The sequence below is a fragment of the Echeneis naucrates genome, chromosome 22 (assembly GCF_900963305.1).
Source record: "Echeneis naucrates chromosome 22, fEcheNa1.1, whole genome shotgun sequence".
Lineage (NCBI taxonomy): Eukaryota > Metazoa > Chordata > Actinopteri > Carangiformes > Echeneidae > Echeneis > Echeneis naucrates.
The window spans coordinates 10,162,007-10,178,455 of record NC_042532.1 but is presented as its reverse complement, the minus strand read 5'-3'; the positions used below and the strand labels follow the sequence as shown (position 1 = coordinate 10,178,455).

Sequence of the window (16,449 nt, the reverse complement as noted above, 5' to 3'; positions counted from 1 at the left end):
TTTATTACTATAAATTACAGAAATAGAAGCCAAAATCAAATTTTTAAAAAGGTTTTATAGGACAAACAATAATGCTGAAATTGAAATGGTGTACACACTGTTCACAGCAAAGAACATTGGAATAATTGCTGATTCAAATGTGACATTTGTATTAAGACAATATTTTTTTACTGTATAGTCGTCTGGGTTCTTAAGTAAAATCATGAATTTAAAAAGATTTTTAGGAAATAAAACAATCAACCTTTAAAGAAAAATGTTCTCTGAGGTATTTCTGCATTAATTTCATTTAGCAACACCATAGTCGCACACATAGACCACACAGTTGAAAAAGCTAGAAAAAAAAAGTGCCTTTTCACATGGATGATCGCAACTTCAAAGTGACCGTTGTCAACTAAAATCTCCAATTAAAAACCATAAAATGATCAAAGAAGGGAAGGAGATCTTAATAAAGTGTCACAAAAGGAGATGAAAGCACATCCAGATCTCCTGTTCTTCAAGGTAAGAAGTCAAAACACTACAAACACACAACTTCACAGGTGGTGATAATAGTGGATTTAATGGTCAACAAAAGGTCTAAATTGCAGCTGGGACTCAGATACGTTTCTTCTGTCGTGTGCCAACTTCCTCTTGTCCCTCTGGAAGACATTGGAGTCCAATCAGCATTCCTATGATAGAGAAACCTGAAGAACAAAAAAAAAAAAACCCAAGCGCCTCAATACTGGACTGATAGGATTTTTTTTTTTTTTATTTAACATGAATAATGTTTTGTCTCAAAGACACAAGACATGCATGTTCATGTAACTTAAACACTCACTCACAAAATTTTATAAAAGTTGCATATTATCGCCACAAGTCATACTCACTTGCCACCATGAGAGGTGTCACGACCCCAATAGTCAGCATGGCAGTTTTGTAGATGAAGGCTTCAGATAGAAAGTAGCCCAATGCCAGCATGAATGTCCATAAAGTGATATGATACAGCCTGCAGAAGACAACATGGTACACATCGTGAGAACAAAACACATAGACTGCCAACATAAAAGCTGAAGAGGTAAAAAGCTGTTTTACACTCTGTTGTGGATATCAATGGCACAGGCACAGCGAATGATGGATGACAGCAGTGTCCAAATTCCAAATGTTCGAGCCTGGAGACCATTCACTGTGGCAACGGGTGGAAAAGAAAAAAAATTAGGAATTAAAAAATGTAGAAAAATATAAACCTGTTTCCTCCATGTTTGAGAGGCCACCTAATTTCAACCCATTTCATTGACAAAAATGGATGAGGACCTAAATCAATGAATGAAATTTGGGTGAAATTAATAAAGATAACATTAGCTTGTTATTTCTAGGTCATAGAAATGGCAGTTCTCAAATGTCAGAGATGGTGAGTTTGGGGTCATTTAGAAACAGCTTTCCATTGTCCACCAGAAATGACCAACATTTTCACACATATCTGACAGCAAAACATCCCAAATAATGCAAAATCATATCACAAGATTTCAGGTACTCAAATCGAGCATGTTTCTTTACACAATGAGCTATGAGCCCATAAAAAGTCACGCTCTGTATTAGTATTGTCCTAAAAAACACCCTCAAAGGAGAGACTGGACTGATTGTTTTTATTCTATGACATGATCCAGTTGCTTTTGGCCTAATGGCAGTGCCTTTAGTCATCCTAACACTTCCTGCAGGTCAGATGGTGGAAACGTCCTGGGAAATGTGTCAAGCTGTAGTGTCCTGAAGTTGTGTCAGCTTTTGCTCACCAAACTCTGGCATGCCAGTGTAGAGCTTCTCTGACAGGAAGCTGTGATCTCTGAAACTCTGCACGGTGTTTCCCATCCCGATGACGGCCACCATCATCAGCCAGCTCCGCAGGACGTTCAGGAAGCGAGTCATCCTGTCTGTCTGTCACACACTGGTCACTGGTTTGTGCACCCTGCAGGAAACACAGCAGGCCAACGTTGCTATAAAAGCAGCATGAATGGCGCCTGCATCTACCTGGATGGTACCAAACTACAGTGTGATCATGTTCCTGAGCAAGAACCGGCAGCAGATGTGGATCAGCTAACCGGGACTCAAACCCCCCGGTACTGTGTTACATTCCCACGGGTGAGTCCTTCAGTCCTGGACTGTGAGACTAACCAATCAGAGGACACGAAGAATGGCCCGATCCAATCACTCCATTGATTTGATTGGTCGCCATGTGGCTGTAAAATCCCGCCTACTTCCTTCATTGACCAATGATCATCAAGCAAGTTTAGGCTGCGTCCAACAATAAATAAAGATGGAGCAAGAGGAATATCTGCCGTGACCGGGGTCTTTGGTCTTTGGTCTTAGTAAAAATAACGTTACTCGTTACTAACCTTTTGCACAGTTTATCATTAACATGTCTTAGTTGATGAGTTGATGTGTCCTGATTAGTTGGAAGTATCGTGATCATTTTGAGGTGCAGCGATAAGTGTTTTTTTTTTGCTGTAAATAGATTTATTTTTTAAACCAAACTGACCAGCAGTTGAGTTTTGTTTAGCACTTAAATTAATAAAAAAAGGTAAATAAATTTCTAAAAACAGCACAGGACGTTACATGTTGAATAAAAAAATAAGCGAAAACACAGCACACCCTTTGCTTTAAAAAAAAAAACCATTTACTTCGTATCCCTTTGTGAGCCATAACACAGGTTTGTAAAGTTCATTTGTACGTTTTAGACCCTATAGTATTCTTATTCTTTTAGTTGTTGGTATTCTTATCCTTATGTAGTTAATTATTATCAGGTTCCCTGTCAGGGGGTTGGTACTTTGAAAAACTTGATTTGGCGGACAGGCGGAAGTATTGCCCTGTTGTGCGCATGCTCCTTGCTTTGTTGCCACTCAGTTGTTGTAGTAACCAGGAAGATTAACCGCGACGATTAACTGGCCCTGGTCATACCAGCTAGCTAACGCATTGCAGGCTGCATAGAAATCAAAGGCAAGTTTATTTCTGATGAGTATTGTTTGTCGCTATAAAGATATCGAAATAATCCGTTTTAAGCCATACAGACTTTACCTCATTAGCTTCCCATTTCCAGCATGCCATAAACCTTGTTGTTATTTAGCTAACGCCTGCTGGGGTTATTCTGAACGTTTTACCTCCTTGCTGTTTTAACATTGATAAAGGCGTTTCCACTGCCGCTCCAAGTAGACCCAGAACAGCTTATCTGTATGCTAACTGTGAACAACTATTCCATGACTGTACCAGTGTATAAGCAAGCCGTATTGTTATATTGGTGGGCTGAGCTGTTCACTGATTGTTGTTGTTTTTGCAGCTAGAGGTCATAGATGCCATGGTAAAATCTGGTGACCCGATCCCTCTGTTGCTGTGAAGATGCCAGCTGTGACCCGGGATAAGGAGGACTCTGAGTCCTCCTCAGAAGACGAGCAAGAGTGAGTACAAGTTTGCAGGTGTTGTGAAAACTGTAGAGGCACCTGACAGTGACTGTGATCACACCAGCACCAGACACGTCCTGCAAAGTCTCAGGAGTGTAAAAACACCTCAACATCTTCCAGTTGCTTTTATGTTTAACATTTTCTGAAATTAGATGAGAAAAAGCCCAGCTAGGTAATTTTTGTGCTCATGAGATAGCGCACTGAGATATAACATTATGTAAGAATCACTTTAATATTTTTTGGTATTTGGAAAAAAATATTAGTTTGTAATCTGTCAATCTGCTCCCATAGATCTTCTTAAAATATGTAGATATGGACAGTGATTCAGGGGTCTGAAACCAGAGTATACTCTTGGACAAATTAAAAAGTTTACTTGGCCACGATTATGTTTGTTTGAATAGTGCTTAATGTTTTGCTTAAGGCACAGCTCAGCGTTTTTTCTTTAAAAATAGACTACTTACTTTGCACTTCCCTCATAACTGTAGGCAGTTTCTAACTGTAGGAATGAGAGTAGGTAATTGTCCCCACAGCTTGTGGACTTGTACTTCTGAATTAATCAGGTTTCTTTCGTGTCATTTAGGTTCTTAGCCTACTGATCCTCCTGGTCTCCCTCATGGGATTTCCCTCTAAAGGCACTATTAATGTGATGAGGTGATGGACCTGTGTAGTATGTCATTGCAACTTGAAACATTGCAACTTGTCATTGTTTATTGATGGATTGCATGTTGTCTGCATGGGTTTCCTCTGGGTACTCCGGTTTCCTCCATGCATGTATAGGTTAACTGGTGATTCTAAATTGACTGTAGGTGTGAATGTGAGTGTGAGCGTTTGTCTCTGTATGTCCTTTGAGTGTTGGCCCTGCGATGGGCTGGCGACCCATCCAGGGTGTACCCCGTCCCCGATGTGAGCTGGGATTGGCTCCAGCAGCCCCACGACCCAGATACGGTTGAAGCGGATGAAGATGAGAGAGAGATTCCTGCGCCGCCATTAATGCAAAAATACATTTAGACAAAATGAAGACTTGGGGTAGAGCTCTTGGGGAAGAGCTATTAGCTTTAGATCATAGGTGTTGACAGCTGTTATTTGTTATCTTGTCTGTGGCAGCTAATTCCCTCTTAAGCTATAATTAGTCCTACCTTACTGCTTACTTCCTACCTGCTTTTAGGCTAATTTCAATTTACTGAATTATTTTGGATTGCTTAGTAATAGGGTTTAACTTTGAGTTGAACAGTGCGTAAGATTTTTACGAAGGTCTTCACATCTTTTGTTGGTCACATTTCAGTAGTCTTGATGCTGAATTACATAATAAAAAAAATACAACTCTTAACGCTGTGCAATCAAGCTAATACAGTTGAAGAGATATCTGCTGTACTGTCTGACATGCCTGGACGCTAAAGCGAGGGCCACCAATTGTTTACATACCTCCCACCTTATCAAGCCAGACTGTGCATGATTGAGGTCTGCTCCATCATTCAGCTACCTTATCTTATTTGTAGCTCTAAGATGGCTGTGTCTGGTACTATCAGATGATGTGCAGTGTTACCAGGCTGTTTGTTAGTATAGTGCATAGGGTTTTTTTGCACACCACCTCCTGAAACTGTGTGTGGTTCTGTTTTTATCTGTTTGATTGAAATAAACACCATGTCAGGATACATTCCCTCAATGTTAGCGAAACTACCCGTATAGGCACGCACACACAGATCATGTAATGAACAGACCCTGGAGTGCATCTCCAAGTCATGTTTATAGAGTTTGTGCTCTGAATTTATATGGATGATTTGAAACCTGAGTGTGGCTGGTCTCTTTTTGAGAATATTTCAAACATCTGTCTCCTACTAAGCTATTACTCTGTCTCTTAACTAATTGTTATCCCATTAGCGACCATCCGTGCATCACTTGGAGCGGCCTTAGCAAGACAATCCCTGTTCTCTTGTTTGTCCCTGAGGCTGTAGTTTCAAAAGATGGGAATATCTGCTCTGTTGGAGGTAAACTACACTTCAGTTTTTTGAAGCTTTAAAATGACTGACTAAATGAGTGGAACGAGCAATACAGATATAAATGCATTTTGGAACTTTTAATTATTTGGATACTTTTGTATTTTATTTTGTTTTGTCATCTAAGATCAGTTTCATTTTCTCAGAGCGATACAATTTGGCCTTTAAGATTGTGCGCACAGAGAGCCGTCTGGTAAGAAGGATACTCACCAATCATGGATTCCATGAGGTAATGCTCTATACTAAATCATGCTAATTTAAAAGATTATCCCAAATCTTTTTTTCCCAAGAAATATATGTCTACTGTGGAGGATAAGGGATAGTAGGGCTACTTTTTTTTTCTTCCTTTGGCTGATAATGCCAATGTCAATGCCTGGGAATGCACTCATGGAAAAAACACAAAATGACCTCAAGAGCATTAATCCTGTTTCACGAGGGCACACAATCCCCATTATTGCTCTTTCCAAACAGTTACAATTAATTCACTTTTTATTTTATTTCAATGCTTCTTGACTCCCGCTAACCCATCATCAAACGCAGACGAGTGTCTACCACAGCCTCCACAGAGCCAAACTCTAATAAGCTTTTATTGCAAACATCTGCCTCTTCCCTAGACACTGAATGAACGGTCATGTGAATTCTGTCTCCCAACGAATTGTTGGAATAAAGCAAAACAAAACAGATAACATAACACGATTGTAATGAAAATCTCTGAGTTGGCCTATCTTTTGAGGAACTGTCTCTCCAGGTTTGTGGTAGTGCGTGATCTGCTTCCTAGATTTAGTCTTACCGAGCTGTCATATGCAATGAACTTCAGAACATAATATTGGTGTTGGGCATTGGAAATTTAACAGAACTAAGTTTGTACAGAGCATCAATCATTAAATTTGGTTTTACGCTTAATATTTATTTAAAAAATTATATATCTTAAAGGGTGTGTGCTCTGAGCACAACTCACCCGGAAGCCTGTCAGTTTAACTTTATCAGTGAGTCTTGCTTTTTAGGTTCACCCAAACAGTAATGACTATAACCTCATGTGGACTGGAGCTCACCTCAGGCCTTACATACTGCGCAGCCTTCAAGACTTCCAGAAAGTCAACCACTTTCCCAGGTATAATAGACTGCTCAAATGCATGAGTGTGCTTTCTGTATCTTTGTTATAAATATTAGCATTGAGCAATTCTAAGCCCTTCATTTCAGGCTCTGTGTTTGTTGGCTTCCGCTGCAAAGTGCATTTAGTTTGGATCAGTGCCTCTCTTAAACATGAAATGAATCATACTCTTGAGCAGTAAGCAGGCGTTCTGTAACTGTTATGTGTTCATGTATTTTTGTTCTGTCAGTGTCAAAGCTATTGCAAGTAATGCTGTGGGATTTGTTCTGCTTGTTTCCAGGTCCTATGAACTGACAAGAAAAGACCGTCTGTATAAAAACATCCAGCGAATGCAGCAAACTCATGGCTTCAAAAACTTCCATATTGTTCCTCAAACCTTTGTGCTTCCGTCAGAGTACCAGGAATTCTGCAGTAAGACAGTCCACCTCACTCTGCTGGCCTAAGCAAAGCTGTATTGTATGATTTCATGTAAACTATAAAACTTTCTTTCTGCCCATTTGTGTCTCAATTTCAGATTTTTTTGCGAAAGACAGAGGCCCATGGATTATTAAACCAGTAGCATCTTCAAGAGGACGAGGCATCTACTTAGTCAGCAATGTGAGTGATTTATTATTTCATTTGTCATTTTGCTTGTGAGTACTCATCACAGCTTTTGTGCTCAGTGTGGATACAGAGGGCTTCAAGAGATGAAAGTAAGGCTTCAACCAAAGCCCAAGATAAAATTGTTTAAAAGTTGTTTTGTTTTGTTTTTTTTTATATCAACACCAGATTTTTTTAGCTGGGAAAAACAGAACAGTTAAAAGCACATTAGCGTTCAGCATTTTTGTGTGAAAAGTATTTTAGATTATTAATAATCTAAATTACTTTTCACACACACACACACACAAATAAATAATAATACATGATGGATGAATTCATATAACTGAAGTTTGTGGGCACCAAAATATGTGGGTGAAAGATGTGTACAAAGCAAGTTCAGTGACTTCTAAATTTTCTTTATTTTATGGCAAGATCTTTGCCATTTTTGCTATTTTGTTGAACAAAAATTTCCAAGATTGAATTAACATGCGTTTTTATTTAAATGATTTGCAAATATATTCACTTAAAAACTGGATTGGGAACAAAAGTTGTTGTTGTTTTTTTTTTTTTTTTTTTTTGCATCATTATGTTTATAGTGGGTAAAACAGTATTGAATGAGAGGAACTGAATCAACTTACTGGTACATTCACATGGGACAAATTTTTGATTAAATTATGGATGATGACTTGCATGCATAAACATCTTTAGATATCTTTCGATATGTATTTTACAATAATTTGTACATAAGTAGAGATTTTAACTGATTGTATTTTGCATGCAAACTCTATGTTTAAATCTTTGTGTTGAGTGAAGTCCACATTTTTGCGACTACACTGTACCCAATGCTGGGGTACAGTGGTTAGCACTATTGCCTCACATCACGAAGCCCTGGGTTTGGACCCGGGACTGGGGGCCTTTCTGTGTGGAGTTTGCATGTTCCCCTGCTAAATGGTTATTCTAAATTGCCTCTAGCTTTGAACACGAGCTTGAATGGTTATAAGTCTTGATATGCTGGCCCTGCAACAGACTGGCGACCTGCCCAGAGTGTAGCCCCGCTCTCCCACAGTGTCAGCTGGGTTTGGCTCCAGCCTCACTTCGACTCTGCCCAGATAAGTGGTATAGATAGAAGATGGATGTTTTTTCTGAGAATGAGGAGGAAGAGTTACATCGCTCGTTTGTCTGTAGGCCAACTAAAAAGCTCTACCCAGCTTAGGTTAGCATGGACGGGAAACACAGGAAGCAGCTAAACTAACCAAATATTACTACAGCTTCTCTGCTTCTGCTTCTCTGCAAAGTTTTTGTCTTTGGTCAACAAGGACAAGGTTCTCACTCAAAACACATGCACACTTTTTCTTCATCTCAGGCATTTTTATGAAACAGTGGAAAGAATGTCAGACCGATATTTGGGGAGAAAAAAAGAAATATGTTCACTTTTTTTTGGAGGGGTTCAGATTTTCTCTGAACCCTAGCCAGCTCTGAGGTTACCCCCACCCTCCCGTCCCCTTCACATCTTTTCTCAACCTCGCCACCTGCAACACATTTCAACCTCATAAATGACCCTTCTCCCACTATCAGATTGTGTTTTTATGGGCTGTTGCTGAAGATTGACCTTCAGTGGCCAATATCATTGCAGACTCCTACAACTGATTATTCTTTGATGTTCAAGGTTTATATCACATACTTGGAATTCAGTACATTAATACTGCTCAGTACTTATAGCTTTGCAGCTCTAAACCTTTTGAAATCATTATACATTTTCTGCTATTTGTGCTTGTTAAATTTTCTTTGATGTGTTCTCTTTCCCATCTGCAGCCAAATCAGATTTCCATGGATGAAAACATCTTGGTGTCTCGATATATTAATAACCCACTACTGATAGATGGTGAGCGGCTTCAGACAGTTTCCTTAATTTTCAAGGGAATGCTTGACAGATTTGAATTGGGAAAAAAATGTTTTGTTTTGTTTCTAGAGTTCAAGTTTGACGTGCGACTGTACGTGCTGATAACATCATATGATCCACTTATTATCTATGTGTATGAGGAGGGCCTTGCAAGGTGAGTGCATTTATGTGTATACTGTTTGTATAACTATTAGTATGAGTATCAGCTGACAAATCAACAGTTAATGACCATCTTTGTCAATCACAGCAATTAAAACTCATCCATCATTTTCAGCATTGAAATTGCACAACCCCAAAATCTAACTGAGAAGTCTGAAATTTTTTCTGAATGATTGATGAATTAAAGGCAAAGTGGCAGAAAAAATCGACTCCTGTACTGCTCTGCTAATGGAATGGTGCAAGGAATGCTTCGTATCAGACACAGATGAACTAAATTTATCAAAATCCTTTTGGACATATATGCTAAATGCTTTTTAAAAACTCTTCTCACAGTCGGCACACTTTTTGTGGAGTACGATGTGCGGGCTGAAAGGCATTCACTTACCAAAACTCTTGTTATCATATTCTACTAGTTATGCGTATGTTTTCAGCCCCTTTCGTCCATTTACCTGCTCTTGTCCATTGTTATAGTTCTTCATGGATGAGTCACACAGTCTTTCCCAGCTGAATGGAAGGCAGCATAAGGTGTGGTGTAGATGCGAAACTGAGATAATGTCTCTGGATTTAGAGGGCAGGATGGCATTTGTGTTCACAGAATATTCACCATAAAACGTTCTACAGTCTCTCTGCTCCTGAAATGGCAAAAATAAATTTGAATTCCAATAACACAAATTTTAGGCCGTACTCTCAGAGACATGCACATTTTGTGTCTGTTTTATAATGGGAGGTTAGATGAAATAGAAAATCAGTGACTCTTAAAATACATTTTAAGTAGTTTTTGAAGTTGTTGGTTATGAGTGGCAATATTTCCCTGCCTTGAATGAATTTTTGCAAAATGTGCTGATTTTAAAACAAGTGTGAGGTGCTTTGGTATTTTTGTTTTTATTTTAGAGTGCAGGTGATGGATTTAGCTGGATTAGCAGGCTTTGATAAAGTAAACAAAGTACAGAGAAAAGGATTTGCCAAATTGACACCACATGTTTGTCTGTGTGCATTTCGAGCAGTTAAGGAGGTGGACTGGCTGCCTTTATATCATCCTGGTATGCCATGAAGCCTATTCATTGATGCTCTTTGAGTGTCCAGAAGAGGGCAGCCTCAACTTTCCACACCAATGGCTCTGTAATGTTTCTACTGGTGGTCATGTTGAAACAAAGCGCCCTATTGTTCCAGCTGTAGGATGATGTGCTCATTAAATGTTGCTGATAGTGTCATTGTTGAAAGATCATATCTTATGATTACTTTGTATAAACACTTTTGTATTTATTGGACATAGAGCAAGAAGGATTTATTAATCCAAGTACAGACTGCCATCAGTCACATGTAGGTCAGGAGAGGGGAGATGATTTATAGAATGGCTGGCTTCAGTTTGCCCTGATAGAGGAATGTGTTCGAATAAGAGTGCCACCACCTTGGTCTAGGTATCAACTGGCAGCAATAAATCATGGTCAAATACTGAGTATCACTTTTATCTGCTGACATTCCTTCAGGGTTGTGTTGGTATTCAGGTACACTGTGCGTGCCAAGGAATTCTCATTATTACGCATGTGGCATCCACTCCCCTCAAACACTGCCAGAAACTAATCCCTGTCCAAAGGGCCTTTATTATTCAGTTAAGTGGCAGCCTCATTAATGCAGTCATCAAGCCAGATAGGTATCTAGTAAAACTGTTGGATGACCAGCCATGTTCCTTTTTTTCTCTTGGACAAATAAACTGTATCTGTGCACAGGTTTGCCACAGTGAAGTATGATCGGACTTCCAAGAACATCAAGAACACATTCATGCATCTCACCAATTACAGTGTGAACAAAAAGAGCAGTGATTATGTCAGGTGAGCCTCATCAATAAACAGCGTAGACTAAATTTAAAACAGTTTTTATGGGAAACATGACTGACTCATCTATTCATTAGAACCTGAGCATTTGAAGCACATTTCTTCCTTTTCAGTTGCGATGACCCTGAAGTTGAGGATTATGGGAACAAGTGGAGTATGAGTGCAGTGTTGAGGTATTTGAAGCAGGAGGGCAAGGACACCACATGTGAGTCAAACCTTCACCTTTTTCCTTGTGTTTTCAAGATGTTGAAAAATCTTTTCTCTGTTTGTAGTTGACCTCTGGCAGATTTTTTTCTATCAAAGTTTTGCCATCTGCCTACCAAAAAAACACAATTGCTGTGTTATAGCAAAAAAAAAAAAAAAAAATATCCCCTTAAAATTCTTAATTGTGTGTTTCAGTGCTGATGAGACAAGTGGAGGACCTCATCATCAAAGCTATACTGAGTGCTGAGCTCCAGATAGCCACTGCCTGCAAGATGTTTGTTCCCCACAAGACAAACTGCTTTGGTAATCTTTTCACTTTCTTCTTAAAATGTTTTTGACAAAAAGGGAACCAATCAAGTCCATCACAAATGAATGACCATGAAAATCCTGCCTTATGGATAATACCATGTTGGTGAAAGAGAGCTGTTCAGGAAAACAAAGTAAAACTTGCAATCTGCAGCCTATGATAGGTTTCTGATACATACATTCAGCCATATTTAGTCATACACACCACCACACCCCTCACATTTCCTTTCAGTTTCAGATTCATTGTCCAGCATTTCTCCCCGGAGCTGTGCTGAATCTGCAGACAGTATTCCCTCAGTGCAGAGTCTTCCTGTACGTATGTAGCTGCTCACTGACTGGCTGCTGGGTCGTGGAAGGCCTGTTGCCTGAAGCAGGAATTTGTTTCCTCTCCTCTGTTGCCATTCAGGTCTGCCTGATTTAGGCTGACTGTTTTCTTGGCTGCTCCTGCGTAGCAGCGGGCTCGTGTGAACTCCATTTTGGAGCCATTACCCATGTTAGTGTTGGCACTAATTGTCTGCGCTCTTTCTCTGTGTCTGGCAATCTCACTGAGATTTGGGGTTTGAAAGCTAGCACGTTGGCCGAACCTCCCCTAGCATCGCTGTCTCTTTTTCACTCTCTTTTTCCTCCTCTCTGACTGTTGCCGTTTGTTTATAATTCTCCTTCTCCTGCTCACACTCTTTTTCACCTCTCAGATGGTAGAAAAATAAAGAGCGTTGCAGTTGTGACAGGCTTCTGTAGATATAATACATCCCACCCATCCCGCATGGCCCATGTGGGGAACATAACAGCATCTTACACCATCAGACAGTCGCCCACAAAAAGATGTTATCTGTGTATGAGCATCAGCCCTATATTCAAAAACCAAATTAACGGAGGGTATGAATGTTGACCATGCAGGTATTTACAGGAAAATGTGGCTCACCAAGTCTCAACTTGGCTCTCATAACACCTGAGGGCTGTGATGAAACAACTGGCAGACACATATTGGTGTAAAAGTGAAAACAGGAATGGAAAAACAAGTTTGCTCCTAATCTCTTTTGTCCTTTCACTCACTCAGGTGAATTATTTATTTATACACGCCCCAATCCCAAAAATGCAAAAAGAGGTTAACACACCATCCAATTTACATGCTTTAGCATCTTTGGAATAGCAAATCTGATAGCATCTGATAGCATCTGATAGAGTAGAACAGATGAATGTATAGACAGTATAAAGCATCTGGATGTCGCTGATGACACTGCAGCACTGGAGTTTAAAATTTTATGCAAGTCTACACTACAGAACTGTAGGCAGAATTACTTTAGATTTAATATACACTATCCCGAAGCTTCTCTTTACTATGTCCATAATTGATTTGAAATGAACAATTTAACAACAAAATAATGACACATCTGTGTTGAGTGTCAGTAGAAACAGTAGCCCTTTTCAGTCTATGTGGACCTGTATAGACATAGATACTGCAGCAATATTATTGTGTAGTACAAAAGCAATTAGATCCCACACCTTAGCCTCAGATATATAATACTGTGCGGTCTGCTGTGAACATGCCCATGATATTACTTCAGCTGTATCAGTTTGCTATTGAAATTAATGTAATTTTGTCATCTTCAGATGGCCCCAAGCAACCTAATTACAGCATTTGTAGTCTGCCTATGGGATTAAGTTTCCAAAGACAGACACTGATGGTTCCAGAGGACCACCCTTATCCTCCCTCTGTCGAGCTGTCTCTCATAGTGTGGTCACATTGCATGCAAACTCTCTAAGCTTGCGTGAGTATGTATGGGCAGTATGAATACAGAGACATGTAGGAACCAGTGGAAAGTATGTTTTTAAAGTTGTTTTTAATTTTTTTTTTTTGCAAACACACAAGTCTGTTTTTCTGTCTAAGCTTGAATGAGACTAGTCTATCTATCTTTGTAAATGAAATAAAAAACCCACTCAAACCACAAACAAGTCATGCTCAGTCAGCCCTAGTTAGATTTCCTGCTCTTGCATTTATTCTTACTTTCTCACTACATGACCCACAATCCACCAAGCCTTCACCGTGGGCCTGAAAAGCTGCCTGTAATAGTAAACAGGTAAAGCGTCAGAAGGCAGGGCAGCAAATACACGTGTCAGAGCAGTGAATTCGTTGATAAAAGCAGCCATTGTTTAGAAGTTTTTATGCAGTCTCTGGCTTGCTTGGAAGGTCGCCATACAAGACCATAAAGTACATTATAATCTTAATTTACTGCAAATTGTTCCCTGCCATTTTAATGTCTATTAATGGCTTTAATACAATCTTTATTGTTTTCAAATGGGCTTTCTTCCCTTTGCTCAAATTGCACTGCCTATCTAAATGGGCACGTTGTAACAAAATCTTTTTATAGCTTTGTAATGTCTCGTGTGGGAAGAAATAAAAACAACAGATTTTTCATTTTTACATTGGTAAGATGTGAGTAAGTATGTGTGTGTGTGAGTGTGTGTGTGTCTCTGCATGTGTGAAGAGAAAATGCCACCCATGCAGCTCCTTACCGCCACTGTGTGATTAATGGACAGTCTTTTTGCTGAGAGATGCTGATTACGAGATGTTTTGACTAAGATCTGATTAGCCAAGCCAAAGGCCTATTTTATTACACACAAAACATTCCACTTACTGGTCCTGTGTTCCACTGAATGTCCCTCATTAAATGCTGAGTGTGGTTGGATTCCCCCGTCTGTGAACCGCTCTCCCTGTTTTACATATGTTAGAAACTCCCACACTTTTCTTCAGCACAATGTTTGCGTCCCTCCGTGATGACAATGTGGCTGCTGTATAACTCTGTTGCAGGATGATTAATGGTTTGGGTCACGCTATCATAATGAGGCTGTACTGTGTTAACTGTATTCGTTTAATTTGTTGTCCTCTGAGAGTGTTTTCACCATCGTGGCTCCAAGCTGCTCCACTCCGCTCCCTCCAACAGCTGAGAAACAGTTTAGCTGCAGTAACTTATCTCAGAATGATGCAAGAATAATTCAATTGTCCTCGCCTATGAAAAAAACACACATGAAGGAAATACTCAATGTTGTGTTGTTGTTGTGGGCCAGCAAGCTGCATGGTCAGGGTGGGAAGATTATAGTTTTGGGCGTTTGTCTCTTGTGGTGTAGTTTCCAGCAGCGCCCATCCAATAATAATAATAAAAAAAAAAAAAACGGTCTTCATCATCCCCTTTTTCGCCCCCTCCCTTTTTAATGGGTGTGATGTGCATGTTTGCTGCCTCTCCTCTCCTTGTCTGTGATGCTTGTTGTGGGATCTCTGTGGCTCATTTAACAGCACTCTCCTGGCAGTGGTCGAGCCACAGAACAAACGTGTCTAGCAGTGAGCTGCTGTGCAGGCTCATGGGACAGGAGTGGCGTCTGCTCCTAAATGGGGGAGAATGTGTGGCACATGGAGTCTACATGTCGGGGGCTGGTGGGGTGGCGAACACCTCCCCATTTTCCCCTGTTGTGGTGCCACTGATGAAGCACCAGAGGCTTAAACCCATTTATTCCAGTGCTATGCTCCCTAAGTCTAATGCATGATGTTTTATGACACACACACACACTCTCAATCTCTCTTCTCTGTGTGAGTGTGTTTTTACACTAAAGTGGATTGAATTGCATAAGCCTGCAAGTGGAAAATAAAATCTTAGGGCTCTCCTCCAAGTGAGCACTGTTTAGCTGTGGGGGTCCAGCCCATCCTGGGACATTAAAGATGGCAGTGGCATCTTATGTTGCAGGTCTTGGCTCAGGGATGTATGGCAAACTTTGTCAGTTCCATCATGAAAATAGAATTTGCAGTTACACTAATTTAGACCTCAGGGCAGTACAAATCTCAGCATATTTTCTAAATACAGATAATGAGAACATATGTAAAGAAATTATTTGCGTGAGTTTAATCATATGTATATAAACGTTTCCCCTCTGCTAAAAACCTTTAACTTCAAAAATGTCCCTTTTGTTTAGATGTACTACATTTACATTTTATTCAATAGACTTGGGAGGAAAAACTTTCATTTCGACATACAGAATAGCGTGCCCCCAGATTCAATATAAAAACACATAATTTTTTAAAAGAATCTAAGAAATTAATGAAAAATCATCTACTAGAATAAAAAGTTATAACTGGTTGACAATGCCTGATGAATATCAGATATTTTTACATGACTTTGGCCTTTAGTAAATTTTTCCTTTCTTCATTACCTGTAAAAATATTTTTCCACATGCACACTTTGTCTTTAATGTTGATTTTTATCAGTTGTTTTCAACTATAAACTATAGAAAGTTATGTACAACTTCATTTTGTTGGCTTTAGAATTTCTCAGCGGTGTTCAGCTACGTGCAACATGAAGCCATTGCCTGCTGTCATGCTGGCTTTTGTGTGTTTAACACTGGCATTGACCTGAGATCCTAGAACAAACAGTGCTGGTTGTGGAAGCTTTGAAACTCCCAAGCCCCCTCGCCTATTCTTAACGCGTTCTGTTCTTTTGAAGTGCCATTAGGAGGATTTTTTCTCTGGCTCTGTGGCTGGGATTTGCCCTATCCCTGTAAAATAATGTGGTTTCCCTGCAGGCTGCTGCTGGGACTGGCGTGTTGTTGGCTTATGGGGTGATACTCCCGAGAGCAGTATGACGGCTGTTAGGACACATACAGACCAAATCACAGCCACATATCAGTCAGTGAAACACAAGATAAAATTTGGATTAAATGATTGGGATTAAATTTTACACCCCCTGACCGTTTTGTAATAGACTTTTATGCGTGCCACTTGTTACAAAGTTATTGCTGAAATACACTATCAGTCAAAAGTTTGGACACGCTTTCTCATTCAAATGAACAGGAAAGTGCGTCCAAACTTTTGACTGGTAGTGTATATAAAGGAAATAGCCCTTCTAATCCCCCAGATTTCTGCCATTTAGGACAGGTCATCATATTTCCAGCTTCC

General features: G+C 39.7%; 2 protein-coding genes across 5 annotated transcripts in view; one reads left to right on the top strand and one right to left on the bottom strand.

The window, feature by feature from the left end:
- Positions 1-36: 36 nt before the first annotated feature.
- erg28 (ergosterol biosynthesis 28 homolog) lies at positions 37-2,070 on the bottom strand. Of its 2 annotated transcripts, none has more exons than XM_029494207.1 (4): positions 1,764-2,070; positions 1,069-1,159; positions 864-982; positions 37-680 (listed from the first exon to the last, which is right to left on the bottom strand). In XM_029494207.1, the coding sequence occupies exons 1-4, from the start codon at positions 1,894-1,896 to the stop codon at positions 592-594; spliced, it is 432 nt and encodes a 143-aa protein (XP_029350067.1). In that variant the 5' UTR covers positions 1,897-2,070; the 3' UTR covers positions 37-591. The 2 variants fall into 2 exon arrangements, with proteins under 2 accessions (XP_029350067.1, XP_029350068.1); XM_029494208.1 differs by having other exon boundaries at positions 37-635.
- A 798-nt stretch (positions 2,071-2,868) lies between these two features.
- Positions 2,869-16,449, top strand: part of ttll5 (tubulin tyrosine ligase-like family, member 5) — a 45,154-nt gene continuing 31,573 nt past the window's right edge. For all 3 annotated transcript variants that reach the window (XM_029494517.1, XM_029494516.1, XM_029494515.1), the window contains exons 1-12: positions 2,869-2,964; positions 3,302-3,419; positions 5,301-5,407; positions 5,563-5,645; positions 6,421-6,527; positions 6,808-6,938; positions 7,042-7,124; positions 8,919-8,988; positions 9,076-9,160; positions 10,893-10,994; positions 11,111-11,202; positions 11,397-11,504. In XM_029494517.1, coding sequence (XP_029350377.1) covers positions 3,361-3,419; positions 5,301-5,407; positions 5,563-5,645; positions 6,421-6,527; positions 6,808-6,938; positions 7,042-7,124; positions 8,919-8,988; positions 9,076-9,160; positions 10,893-10,994; positions 11,111-11,202; positions 11,397-11,504 — 1,027 coding nt within the window. In that variant the 5' untranslated portion in view covers positions 2,869-2,964; positions 3,302-3,360. The remainder of the gene's footprint in view (positions 2,965-3,301; positions 3,420-5,300; positions 5,408-5,562; positions 5,646-6,420; positions 6,528-6,807; positions 6,939-7,041; positions 7,125-8,918; positions 8,989-9,075; positions 9,161-10,892; positions 10,995-11,110; positions 11,203-11,396; positions 11,505-16,449) is intronic.

Bases quoted from the DNA above. Each gene is read 5' to 3' on its own strand.
- erg28 (XM_029494207.1), bottom strand. From the start codon at position 1,896: ATGACTCGCTTCCTGAACGTCCTGCGGAGCTGGCTGATGATGGTGGCC. The intron at 1,160-1,763 runs GTGAGCAAAAGC...CCGTTGCCACAG, and splicing joins CACTGGCATGCCAGAGTTTG to TGAATGGTCTCCAGGCTCGA. The intron at 681-863 runs GTGAGTATGACT...TTTGTTCTTCAG, and splicing joins GACACCTCTCATGGTGGCAA to GTTTCTCTATCATAGGAATG.